Source organism: Gambusia affinis, linkage group LG12 (assembly GCF_019740435.1).
Source record: "Gambusia affinis linkage group LG12, SWU_Gaff_1.0, whole genome shotgun sequence".
Lineage (NCBI taxonomy): Eukaryota > Metazoa > Chordata > Actinopteri > Cyprinodontiformes > Poeciliidae > Gambusia > Gambusia affinis.
In genome coordinates, this window is record NC_057879.1 from 21,676,077 (window position 1) to 21,688,422 (window position 12,346).

The 12,346-nt window shown below is 35.0% G+C and overlaps 1 protein-coding gene across 4 annotated transcripts in view; it reads left to right on the forward strand.

Annotated features, from left to right (window-relative positions):
• The window catches only part of LOC122840869 (protein APCDD1-like), a 56,223-nt gene that overhangs the window by 37,973 nt on the left and 5,904 nt on the right, over positions 1-12,346 (forward strand). For all 4 annotated transcript variants that reach the window (XM_044133636.1, XM_044133637.1, XM_044133639.1 and 1 more), the window contains 2 exons: positions 3,049-3,220; positions 4,588-5,113. In XM_044133636.1, the coding sequence (XP_043989571.1) occupies positions 3,049-3,220; positions 4,588-5,113 (698 nt within the window). The remainder of the gene's footprint in view (positions 1-3,048; positions 3,221-4,587; positions 5,114-12,346) is intronic.

The window sequence follows — 12,346 nt, forward strand, 5'->3', positions numbered from 1 at the left end:
TTCACCTAAAACTCCTCAGCCAACATAGCTTTGCTTCATCAGAAAAAAAACATGCTATTAAGCACATTTTCAATTCAATTATTAATCACTGAATCCCAGAAAATAGCCAATAGATTATCCATACACTGTATTGATCAGTCAAGTAGAAAGAGCTGAGCTTTTGTTGATGTTAGAAGTATTTCCTACAAATGATGAAACACTAAATTACTCATTTATTAATGCATGTTTTATGTAAAAAAATAAAAATGTAAGTGGTTAAATGGAAATTCTGCAGAACGTGCCATTTTTTAAAATCAGATTAATCATCAGAGTAATCAATAGAATAAACTACGTAAATAATTGCTTTAAGGAAAACTGCTAAAATCATTATTGTAATCGATTATTGATATTAACTGATTTCTGTTGCATTGCTGATGTCAGTCACGTTTATCTTTATAGCATTTTGAGACGTGCTTTTACATCATAAAAACAGAAGAAGAAGTCATAAAACCAATATAGTCAATAATCGATCATTTTGACTAGTGCCTTGTTTTCATCTGATTGGCTCTGGTACCAGAAGCTTCCAGTTTGACTTCCATACTTTAATATTTTATATTTTCTTTGTCACTTACAGTTCAGTTTATCAGATTCCACTCAACTTTCTTACTATGATTAAGACAATTAAATTACAAACATACTTTATTGATCCCTAAAGGAAATTAAATGATATCAGAACTTCTATCATCCAGTTGTTGTGGATCTCCACTAGCAGTCTGTCTTGCAATGACTCTAAAAAGGCCTCTGACTGAAGACTGTTGCTGTATGACTGTCATGCTCACATCTAATTATCCAGGAAACAGACAATATTCCACAGTAACATGACCTGAATGACACCATCAGCTGCTGGCTAACACTGCTAATCCAACTTCTACTATGCCTACTTTTTACTTTTTACTTGAGTAAAAATGTGTTGACGTATCACAACTCCATTCACACAAGCTCTGCTTAGTTCACTTTAATCAAACTCTTGTTCTTTTGTCTAGAAAGTCCGGTTCATTTGGGGAAGTGTGAATGTATAATCAAACTCTGATGCAGATCAAAAATTCAAAGTTTAGTAAACCTACAAGTGAACTCTGGTGCAGTTCAAATGCATATGTGAAAGCCAAGTGGACTGCAGACCGCTCCAAAAGCAGGAAGTGGACTAGCGCAGGGCATTGTGGGTAAATATAACCAAATAGCTCTTTGACCAAAGACAAAAAAGAAATCCTGTACCCGCTAAAATCTGACACGATTTCATGTTTGTTTACATTTTGTGAAAAAGGAAAGGAAGAAGGTTGTGCTCATGTCTTCCTCTGAGGTTTTATATGTCATTTCCTTCAGCAGTATTTGGTGCAGCGCCCCCACAGGCGAGGAGGGAAACAGGTTTTCCAAAGGGTTTGGTTTGTTTGATAGTGCAGTGTGAAAGAACCACAGCAGCTGAAAATGTCACAAATGTTACAACTTTAGTCCCAAATTAAACTGAATTTACCAGATTTATCAGGTGTGAAAACACTTAGTTTAGATTAACGTTGTCATTATTTCTGTTTTCTGAAATAGTTTGGAGGCGCAAACAACAAACAGTGCAGCTTCTTAAAACCATATTGTTTTGTGTTTTTAATTTTTCAGGCCAATTTGGTGTCAAACAGCTGGAGGCAGCTTTGGCTTTCTCTGGACTTTTGGTTTCTTTTAATGAAATGGGGTTTTTGTCCATCCTTACCTCATTAGTCTCGAATTAAAAACACAGAGCAACCTGCAGTGGCATTCCAGAGCATTGGATGACACTTCCAGGTCTGACAGAAAGAGTTTAGAGCCAAGTCTTCGTATTTCAAGGTAGATTTTTATGATATGGGGCATTACATGGAATAAAACCTCATAGGAATGTGAGCCTCAGGGCCGGTCTTTGTCTGTGGGCTTTGGAAATGCTTTCATTTCCGACATTTTATCCCGACAGGCTCATTCCAGCGCTGAGGTTATTGTTTTCCATTTGGTTGGACGGAAAGCGGGCCAGCGGAACTCAGACATAAAGCGTTAAACCGTTATTCATCTTGATCAGACACATTTTTCATTAAGAAGAGGCGTCACTTATGTGCCTGCTTGGTTTAAGATGATTAAATTAAGAATTCAAAAGAAGTTCAAAGCAGCTCAGTCAATTGAAACCATGAGGAAAGCTTTAAACCATGGTTCTTTCATTTTTTGATCTTGCTCTAATTTACCATTTATGAGTCCTGCACAGTTAATTTAGTAGAGTATAAAACCCCAGAGTTGCTTTGAGCACTGGGTGATAAGTCAATTTTTTTGATTAATTGAGTTTTCTGTTCTTGAAGATTTAATTTTTGGAAAATCAGGGGGCTTTTTCCACCAATTTACTCCTGGTGCTTCCATAGTTCATAGTGATGTCAGCACGCCAAGGGCAGCCATCTTGTTTGACAATCATGTTTTACTATTTATTTGGATGTTGAGTATTAGAGCCAGTTTACAATTTTTCATTTTATTTATTACCATAATAAAGTAGTAAGTTTATGAGAACTCCTACACAAAATAAATGACAAAAAATTTAAATAACATAGATCATCTTATGAAGTTATACTTTGATTTACATTTTACAGCTAATACTTAATACTTAACAGAAATAGTTAATCTTTTAGCACATCAGCAATAATTATTATCAGTAGCAGGACTATTAAACAGTCATGCAAACAACTGTGTTTATTTTTATTAAAACAGATTTTAAGATATTTGTTCTGGTAAAATTGCAATTTTTTCCTGCTAACATGACTATATTCTCATAATTAAACAAAAATTCTTGTAACGTTTTCTCAATAATTAGTTGTACAACTCACAAAAGAGATGATTGAAATAAGTTGAAAATATTTTCTGTCATTTGTAATATATATATCTATATGTATATAGATATATATATTGAGTGTAAAAACAAATTTGATTAAAATCAGAAATTTTATTTTTATACTCTTTCGTTCAGCTCTAGCCCCGGATTGTCCTCTAAATGTAATTGTGTTGTTTTTCCCTCAGTTTGGGCTGAAGGCTCCTCTCTGCCTCACTCCGGTCATCATTCTCTGAAGAAAACCTTCGGCGCTTCGTCCAAAGACTCGCTGTGCAGCCACATGCTGAAGCATCTCCACAACGGAGCCCGAATCACCGTGCAGATGCCTCCCATCGTGGAGGGCCACTGGGTGTCCTCCAGGTTAGCTGGTTTTCCTGCTAGCTATTTTACACAAAGGTCTGAATTAGGCCTGCAAAAAAAAGTTATTTTATCAATTGATTAATCTATCAATTATCCTGATAATTAATCGATTCATTAGATTTTTGAAAAATGGCACATTCTACAAATTTTCATTTAACCACTTGAGCCTTTGTATAAGAAATATGTTAAAAGATGCAAATAGACAAGTAATTCAGTTACTTTTTAAATAAGATTTTATTGCCTAAGATGCTATATTTTAGCATTTTAACCAATGAAATGCTATATTTTAGCATTTTAACCAATGAAATGCTAAAATACAGCTAGCTTCCAAAGTAGCATTTAGCTTGCACCAAATGCTAGATTTTGAAAGGGTTAGCTAGCTTGCCAACACAAGCTAGTTTTAGCTTTAACTAGACAAAGCTAAAACTTTGCAACTTGAGGAGTTTTGGGTAAAATGTATTTACAGACAAAGAAGGTCTTTTTATCTTTAATGCAAAATGTTTTTGCAGTTTTAGTTTAATTTTGGTTCTGAATATGTTATTCTTTTAGCAAATGTCCTATTTTTTAGTCTGCATTTACAACTAATCAGTTACTAATTTAATTGACGATTATTTCAATAATTAATTAATCATAGTTAATCATTAATCATTTCAGCCTGAAAACATTTAATTAAACATTTATTCATTTAATGGTGCATTTAATTAATTATTTGAATAAATGTATTTAGCTAATTTTGACCCTTTTGGTCCTCCATACTTGCCTTCATACCACTGAGCAGAACATTAAAATATCACAATCTTTTAGTTTTCTTCATCTGTATACTCCAGTTAATAATTAGTTTACTAAATTAGTTGATTATTTCAGTAATCATGATTAATCTGTTTAATTGTTTCAGTCCTAAAACATGTAATTAAATGTTGATTTTATGGTTAATTAAATTAATTATTTAATTATGTGTGTATTTATTTAATTGTTGATATTTTGAGTCTATATGCTCCACCTAAAGATTTATTGATTTTCTAAATTACTTGAAGATTACTCTAATAATTGTTAAAGTCCTAAAACATTTGTTTAATTTTGGCCCTTTAGGCCCTCCATATATACCTTTGTAGCTCTGAGCAACGCATTAAAATTTCACAAAGTTTTAGTTTTAAGCAACGTCCTTTGTTTTAGTCTGTATACTCCAGTTAACGATTAATCGATTTACTAAGTTGATGATTAGTTCAATAATCAATTAATCACAATTAAACCGATTAATCGTTTCATCCCTAGTTTTAATTCATGCTCTGTGTAAAAATGTGGAATGTAATTTCATTTTAACATGAACTTTCATAAGTTTCATGTGGCTTCCTGTGTCTTTGTTGCAGCTGTGAGGTGAGACCTGGCCCAGAGTTTCTGACCCGCTCCTACAGGTTTTACCCCAACAACACCTTCCAGGCCCACCAGTTTTACTACGAAGACAACCACTGCACCAAACCCACCTACACGCTGGTCATCAGCGGCCGCCTGCGCCTGCGCCAGGCCTCCTGGATAGTCCGGGGCGGCACAGAGGCAGAGTACCAACTGCACCAGGTCCAGACCGTGCCTCACACCACCGCTAAGGCCAAAGAGCTGAACGAGCGGCTCGGTCGTATTTGCAGGGGGGCCGCGAGGGGCCCCTGGGAGCCCGGCTTGATGTATGAGCTGTGGAACGAAGAGGGAGGCTTCGACTGCTCCAAAGAGCTGAACTTCACCATGCATGAGCTGCAGCTGCTGCGGGTGGAGAAGCAGTACCTGCATCACAACCTGGATCACCTGGTGGAGGAGCTGTTCCTGGGAGACATCCACACTGAGCCGTCGCAGAGGCTCTACTACAAACCGTCCAGCTACCAGATCCCCCTGCAGAACGCCAAGGTTGGTTCTCTAAAAAAAAAAAAAAAAGGGGTGACCTGTGCGGTTTTTGGGTCTTTATTTAGATATTTTCTAAACAAATTAGATTATATCCAGTTAACTGAGGATGGATTTACCTGCATTTCCATAACCAGTAGCCATGTTGACCATTAAAACTGGGGCATGTAACCTTTATAAAGATATTTGTTAAAACTGTCATTATGCCGTGACAGAATAATATGAGTAATCTGAAAAGATTGACCTCTTCCATCTCTTACCGCTGTCAATCATGCTCAAGTATGACAATCATGTTATCATTCTCATGCAGCTTAATGTGCCAATGGCACAGAAACAACTTACTGTTCCAGGAAAACCTTTTTCTACCATCATTAGTAGATAAACAATGAAGCTATTTATCCATAACTGAAGTAACTGTCTTCAATGTTAATTCAAGCTAACCAGCATTCAGGGTAATTAGCTAAAGCTAACTGGGTGAATGATAACTAGATTTCAACCCATGTTTGGTTTGCATTGGTTTGCATCGCTGGGTTGAAAACTAGTTAACATTGAACCTAGTTAGCTTCCATACAAACCAGTTTTGAAGCTAACATAAATTTACTCTTTGGTAAAAGACTAAAATCATGGACGGTCATTTTTTTATCATTGGTAGATAAACAAAAATATTGTTTATTTGTAGATAAATAATGACACTGTTTATCCACAAACTAGCATTGAAGCTAGCATTCAAGTTAGCTTAAATGCTAGCCAGGATTCACACTAACTTGAATTTAGTCTTTGCTAAAAGTTAGCGTGAATGATCATGCTAACTGGCTTGAACATCCAAGACCTATCATAGCCTAACATATAGAAAGGGGGAGGGTGTAAGCTCCGCCTACACAAGCATGATTGACAGCACAAACACCCACTCTGATTGGTTATTTCTAGTTAGGAATGGAAGAAGACAGAAAAGTTCAGTCTTTTCATAAATGTAATTTCATACTAAACTGTCATGGCAGTTTTAACAAATACGTGAAAAACATTTTTTATATATAAAAGTTACATACTGTAAGGATCGAAATGAAAGTGTTCATGAACTTATTTGTTGAATATCTTCAATATGTAGTTCAAATAAATTGAGGAAGGCTCTCCCTGGTGTCATTAAATGTCAGAAGAATCTCACTTTTCACCACCAACTTTTCTCCCTTTATGCAAAGGAATGGCAGCAACTGTGTATGTTAGTGTATGTTAATATAAACTAAGCAGAAACTGTGTTGATTTAATCTCAAATCCAAAACCTCTGCTGTGCTGACAGGATGTAATTTCTCTGTTTATGTTACTGAACAGGGGTTTCCCTGCTGGCTACAAACTCCTGAGTGATGTTTTCACTGTCACGGTCCGCTAAGAATACAATGAAATCTTGCTGGAGTCGGCTGTCTAAACAAATACCCTATCCACTGGGATAATGGGCTTCGGTGTTGCAGATCAGAGCGTGGAAGGATCACACGGTCTCCCCTGTTGAGCTGAAAAGACCACAGCCATACTGACACCCCCTTTGACCTGAAGAGGCGCAGTGTGAAGCCTGTGAATTTCTCTGGGACCAATTAAGCATTCGTAGAATCTGGAGTCGCGTTAAATACTCCAGAAAACTGGGTCTGGTTTCAGGCGCGTTTCAGGCTCGAGACAAAGAGTGTTTCCAAACCTGAACCTGGTATAAGACTCGTTTCAGTCATGAACACCAAGAGGAAGTTAATTTACCTTGAAGTGAAAGAAGCAACAATATGTAAAATTGACCTTTTTGAACTTTATATTATGTTATAATGTTATCCACTCATCAAAAACACACCTGGAGTGTTGAGAAATCCTTTAATCTCCATGGCAACCATTCAGCTGTGGAAAACGCCTGGGTGGACCAAGCTGCCATACAGAGCAGCCCTCCCTCCTTCAGCTCCTTCAGACTAGCCAGCAGCAATTAGCAAACCCCTGGTGGAACATCTGCTGAGCTTATTATATGAGCTGCTACTTCGTGAAACGTTGATTTAAAAAAACATTGTTAGAGCGTTAATAGAGGAGTAAAGTAAAAAAATGTTTAAGTCATATATGTACACATATATATACACATACATATAGCTTTTTTTAATGACTTAAAGTCACATAATTACTTGTAGACCTGTCATAAATTAATTAATAATTTTAAAACTTTTCTAAGTTTTTCTCTTTTCTCTGTTTCTACCAAAAGCTGGATGATGAAAGTCTTCATTTTAGTGTTTTGGTCTCAAAATTGTCCTGTTTTTGCAGGACAATTTTGTTTACAGAGACTTTATGATTACTTTTACTTGTTGTTTCTGTTGCTCTAATCATTTTGAATATTTAATATCTCCCAGTTCCAGAGTTAAAGTTTATTAATCTTTGAGAATGTGTTCTTGCGTTATTATTCTATTACCATTATATTTATTGAAAATGGTCTCAAACAACAATATTATCGTTTATTGCAAGAACCTTTCAGAAAATTTATTGTCCACCAAACATTGTTATTGTGACAGGCCTGGTTACTTAACGATAAAGTAACACTATGTGCCTTGAAAACACATAATACTGCCTCTTTAAAAAAAAGAGTAATGGATGGATTTAGATTTATCTCAGCACAAGATAACATTTTAATTCATCAACAAACCTTTCTGGATGTTTTCCGGTTCTTTTTTTTAAGCTCAAAATGCACAAACTAATCCATGTTTTCTTAAAATCCTATTAATCTTTTTTATATAAAGGAAGTATTGCTTAGTTGTGGGAACAAACAGTAAATTTGTTTCTAATTGTCTTGTTTCTTTGTGATTAAAAAGGCTCTGCTGCTCGGCTCACCCACCTCTTTAAGCTGCAACATTTTTCATTTTTACTCAGGGGGTTTTAGTGACGATCCGATCCATTAATTTTAAGCTGCTGTACCCAGAACTGGTCCCAGCCCAGAACCCCTTGCTGGTGCCAGCATGTTCATTTGTGGTTACTGGGTGGAACTCGGCGGTGATGCAAGAGAGAAATTTGTTTCTTTCATTTTCTCTCGCCCAGCTGCAGCGCTGCGCGGGAGAAAAACGACTTCTTTGTAATCATCTAATCTGGGTCACAACCGCTGCTTTTATTTTGTCACTTACATTCAGAAATTTCACTGGAAATCATTTATATTTGAAAAAATACTGTTTCTGAGGACTTGCAGGACTTTATTTAATTGAAATTATAGTTAGAAATTCACTTTATTTCTGCATTTCTTAATAAAAAAAAATATTTTTTTAATGTAGTTTTTAATATTCACCTGGCTATTCATTAAGCTTGTTTGCTGTTTCTATCTTCTATCTGTTTCTAAATCTTATGATGTTTTAAATAAGTTTTTATTATTCTTATATTGGTTATTGCTTTTATTGTCATTTTGTAGCATATAAAGTACATTTTATAAAATTTTATTATTATTATTAAAATAATTAATTAATTAATATTAATTTATTGCTTATTGCGTCAGGCTCGTTTATGATAAATTAATTTTAAAAATTCCAGAAATAAAATCACTTTTAGTGTTTTTTATTTTCTTGCATTTTGGAGTGTAAAACTGGACATTTTAAAATTGTTTCCAGAAGTGGAAATTTTTAAATTATATTCTTGGTAAATTAAGATCTTATAGACAAAATTAGCTACAAACAATATAGTTTATATCGTCTCAGTTTCATCACTTCAAGGTCACAATTTTCAAACAAATTGGAAGTTTTAAAAAAATTAATTAAGCAAATAAATGAAAAAAACATTGTTTTGTTTTGGTCAAACCACTAATTGTACTCAGAATGTTTTATTTTATGCCAACACTATATTAAGCTAACTACTTTAACCACCTACATTAATAGTGCTGGTCATGCGTTTTCTTCTTGATGAATGTATTTGATCTTTGTAAAAGGAAAAGCTGTGTAGTTTCCTTAAACTTCTGGGGTTTTTTTTAGTTTACATAATAAGAAAAATCACAAACATTCAAGTATTACGTGTGGGAAAGAAAAATCTCAATTTTGACCAGTTTCATGTTTGACCAGTAGTAACACACAGTTATTGTTGGCAATAGCGCCACCTACTGTTCCATGTAGAAAACAGACTCAGCCAAATATAAACAAGACGACATGGCCCTTAATGGTTGGTCTTGGCAGCAGCACATCTGAACGTAGTGCTGGGAGTACTTTCTGTTGGAAATGGAAACCAAGGTCCAGAGTTATATTGGCAACAATAATTCAGTCAATGACTCTGTCCAAGAAAGAGGCGCAAATAAACTCTGAAACATCGGGGTCTCTTCTCTTTTCCTGGAGATTTAAACCATTTTAAATTAAATTTGGCCGTTAGCTCTCGTCGTGCTCCTTCAACCTGATGATGGCAGTAAACCAGTGGGGTTAACCAGTGTTCACAAATTTTCTTAGGTAACTTTTTAAAAATACTGCTCTTGAAAAACATTCACATTTGTAATATGTTGCTTTAAGACACCTGCGACACAAAGAAGTGTGATTTGTTTCACTGACGGACCACCTAACTAGAAATTGCCCCGGGAATAACGCAAAGAAAGGTCGTATATATTAAGACCAATATCTGCATTCCTATTAATAAACATTATCTTTAATAATGTTTAAAAACTTTGCGCCGGTATCTCCAGCTTTTCTTTGTAAGCCACTTATCCATTATTACTTTTGAACAGAATTGTTTGGTAAGCTAGCTTAGCTGTAGCGTCGCACTTTGATCTGACGTCACGGCAAATAAACGGTGGTTTACATGCAGTACCTCGTTGAACACTAGAGGGCACCCGCGGACCAGCAGTTTGAGAAAGACTGGTGTAAAAACACTGAAATGATCACTAAATTTTTGGGGGGAAAGACGTTTATCTCAAATTATAAGCAAGAGTAAAAACATAAGAGCTAGGGGTGGGCGATATGGACTATTGTGAAATCAATAAACGTGACAACACTTCTTTTTTAGGTAACTTTCTTTAAAATACTGCTTTAGAAATATATTCCCATTTGTAATACGTTTCTTAGGGCACCAGTCACATAAAGAGGTGTGATTAATTTCACTTAAATGCATTTAATCATATTTATTTTGAATTATTTGGTATTTATTGATTCACCTTTGTTGAACAAACAGTGGGGAAAAAATTGTGAAAATAACAATCGCAACAATATGAACAGCTGTGTATATTTTCAGGCATCATTCATTTGTATTTATTGTGAAAATTATCAATCAAAATCTTATCATGATCAGAAGTTTATCATGATAAATGGCCACCTAAAAAAAAGGTAAACCATAACTTTACAGAGAACAAATTTCCTCTTTCAACGTTATGCTAACAAAAAGCGTCATTCCTTTTTACATTTTCCATAGTTTTATTGGTCTGTCATTTTCCCATCATGCCTTCTGCTCGGGTTTCGTCCAGATGTTCTCAGTGGAAGAATAAACGTGGAACCAACGAAGAAGAATCCTCACAAAAGCTAAAGAAAACAAACGGGCTCATTTCGAACCGTGTCACTGTGCCTGTAACATTTTTATTTGCAATCTGGAAAACAAAAAAAAAACTTGTCCAAGTTCCTCCCAGCTGGATTTAACACTTCACTGAATTATTTTATTTAGCAATAATATTTCCGTCAAGTCTTCAGGGAAATGCAAGCACGAACAGTCCAACTTATTCTTTATTTATCTGCTGACAGGATTACAATGCAACCAGAACAAATGTTTTTTGTTTTTTGATTTCCTGTAGTCCTGCATCAACTCTTGCTCACACGAACATCTATGATGGTGGTACAACCATTTAAAAAAAATACAAATGTCCTGAACGTTTTAATCCCAGTCATCTCATTAATCTCTCCCTCCGAGGCGTTTATGGAGCTGCACCGGGAATATCTCATCCGCAGATTTCTCTCCTCCCTTTTCTTTCTTTTCATTTGTTCTTCCTGAAGCCCCGTTGCAGACAGGTTGTCTGGGAAAACAGTGACCGAGTTTAGGAGGTTGGGTATTAAACCTTACCCACCCTGCAATGACGGAGTCAAACCAGCCTCATGGGAGTTCGGTCTTTGGAAGAGATTTTCTTGAGTAGCACTTGAAAGCTTCCAGTTGTTCTGCAGTTGGAAAGCTGCAGCTGTCCAGTCTGTGCAGCAGACGTGATTTTATCTGAACAGTATGTTCATGTTGATGATGTTGCATCACGGCGACCTTCGGTTTCACCCGTGGTGTTGAGGCTCCACCGTTTCATCCAGACATCTGGACAGGACGCAATCACTCTGAGGCGAACCTGGGTCTTTATCTGAGTTTTCTTCTTTCAACTCTCACACGCTGGTGATGCATTTATTTATCCCATCATATCTGGATGCAGTTTTTGTTCCTGTTATGCTCCCCACTTTCCTGTCGTCACATTCCAGGATGCCATACTAGGGCAATATTAAAGAAAAAGAATAAATTTATGCCCAAAAACTCAGAAATTTTATATAAAAAATAAGTAAATTTCTCAACTCTAAAAGTCAAAAGTTTGCTAGAAAAATCTCATAAATTTTAAGAGTAATCTTAGAAATTTTCTAGAAAAAAACAAGTAAATTTCTGAGTTTGAAAAGTCAAAGATTTGCTTGAAAAATCTAACAAATTTTGAGAAAAATCTCAGAACTTTTCTAAAGAAAACACACAAAAAACTACAAAATTTCTGTACTCAAAAAGTCAAACAATTTCTAGAAAAAGCTAGGAAATTTTGAGATTGATCAAAAACATTTGCTAGAAAAAACAAGTACATTTCTGAGCTTGAAAAGTAAAAAATTTGCACTAAAAAAATCTGAAAATTTCAGAATAATCATGTAAAATTTCTAGAAAAACAAGAAAGTTTCTTAACTCTAAAATTAAAAAAAAAAATGCTTGGAAAAACCTAAAAAATTTTGAGAATTATCTCATAAAGTTTTAGATAAAAACAAATATATTTGAGTTTGAAAAGTCAAAAACATGCTATCAAAAACTCAGAAACTGTTAGATTAATCACAGGGTCCAAAAATCTGACATTTTTAAATTAATCTCAAAAATTTTCTAAAAAAGAAAAATCAAGTAATTTCTGTTCTCCAAAAGTCAGAAACTTGCTAGAAAAATCTCATAATTTTTTTGCATAATCTTAGAAAATTTTTTAGAAAAAACAAACATTTTGTTTGAAAGTCGAAAACAAACTCAGACATTTTTTGATTTTCTAGGAAAAAAACAAGTAAATTTCTGAGTTTGAAAAAG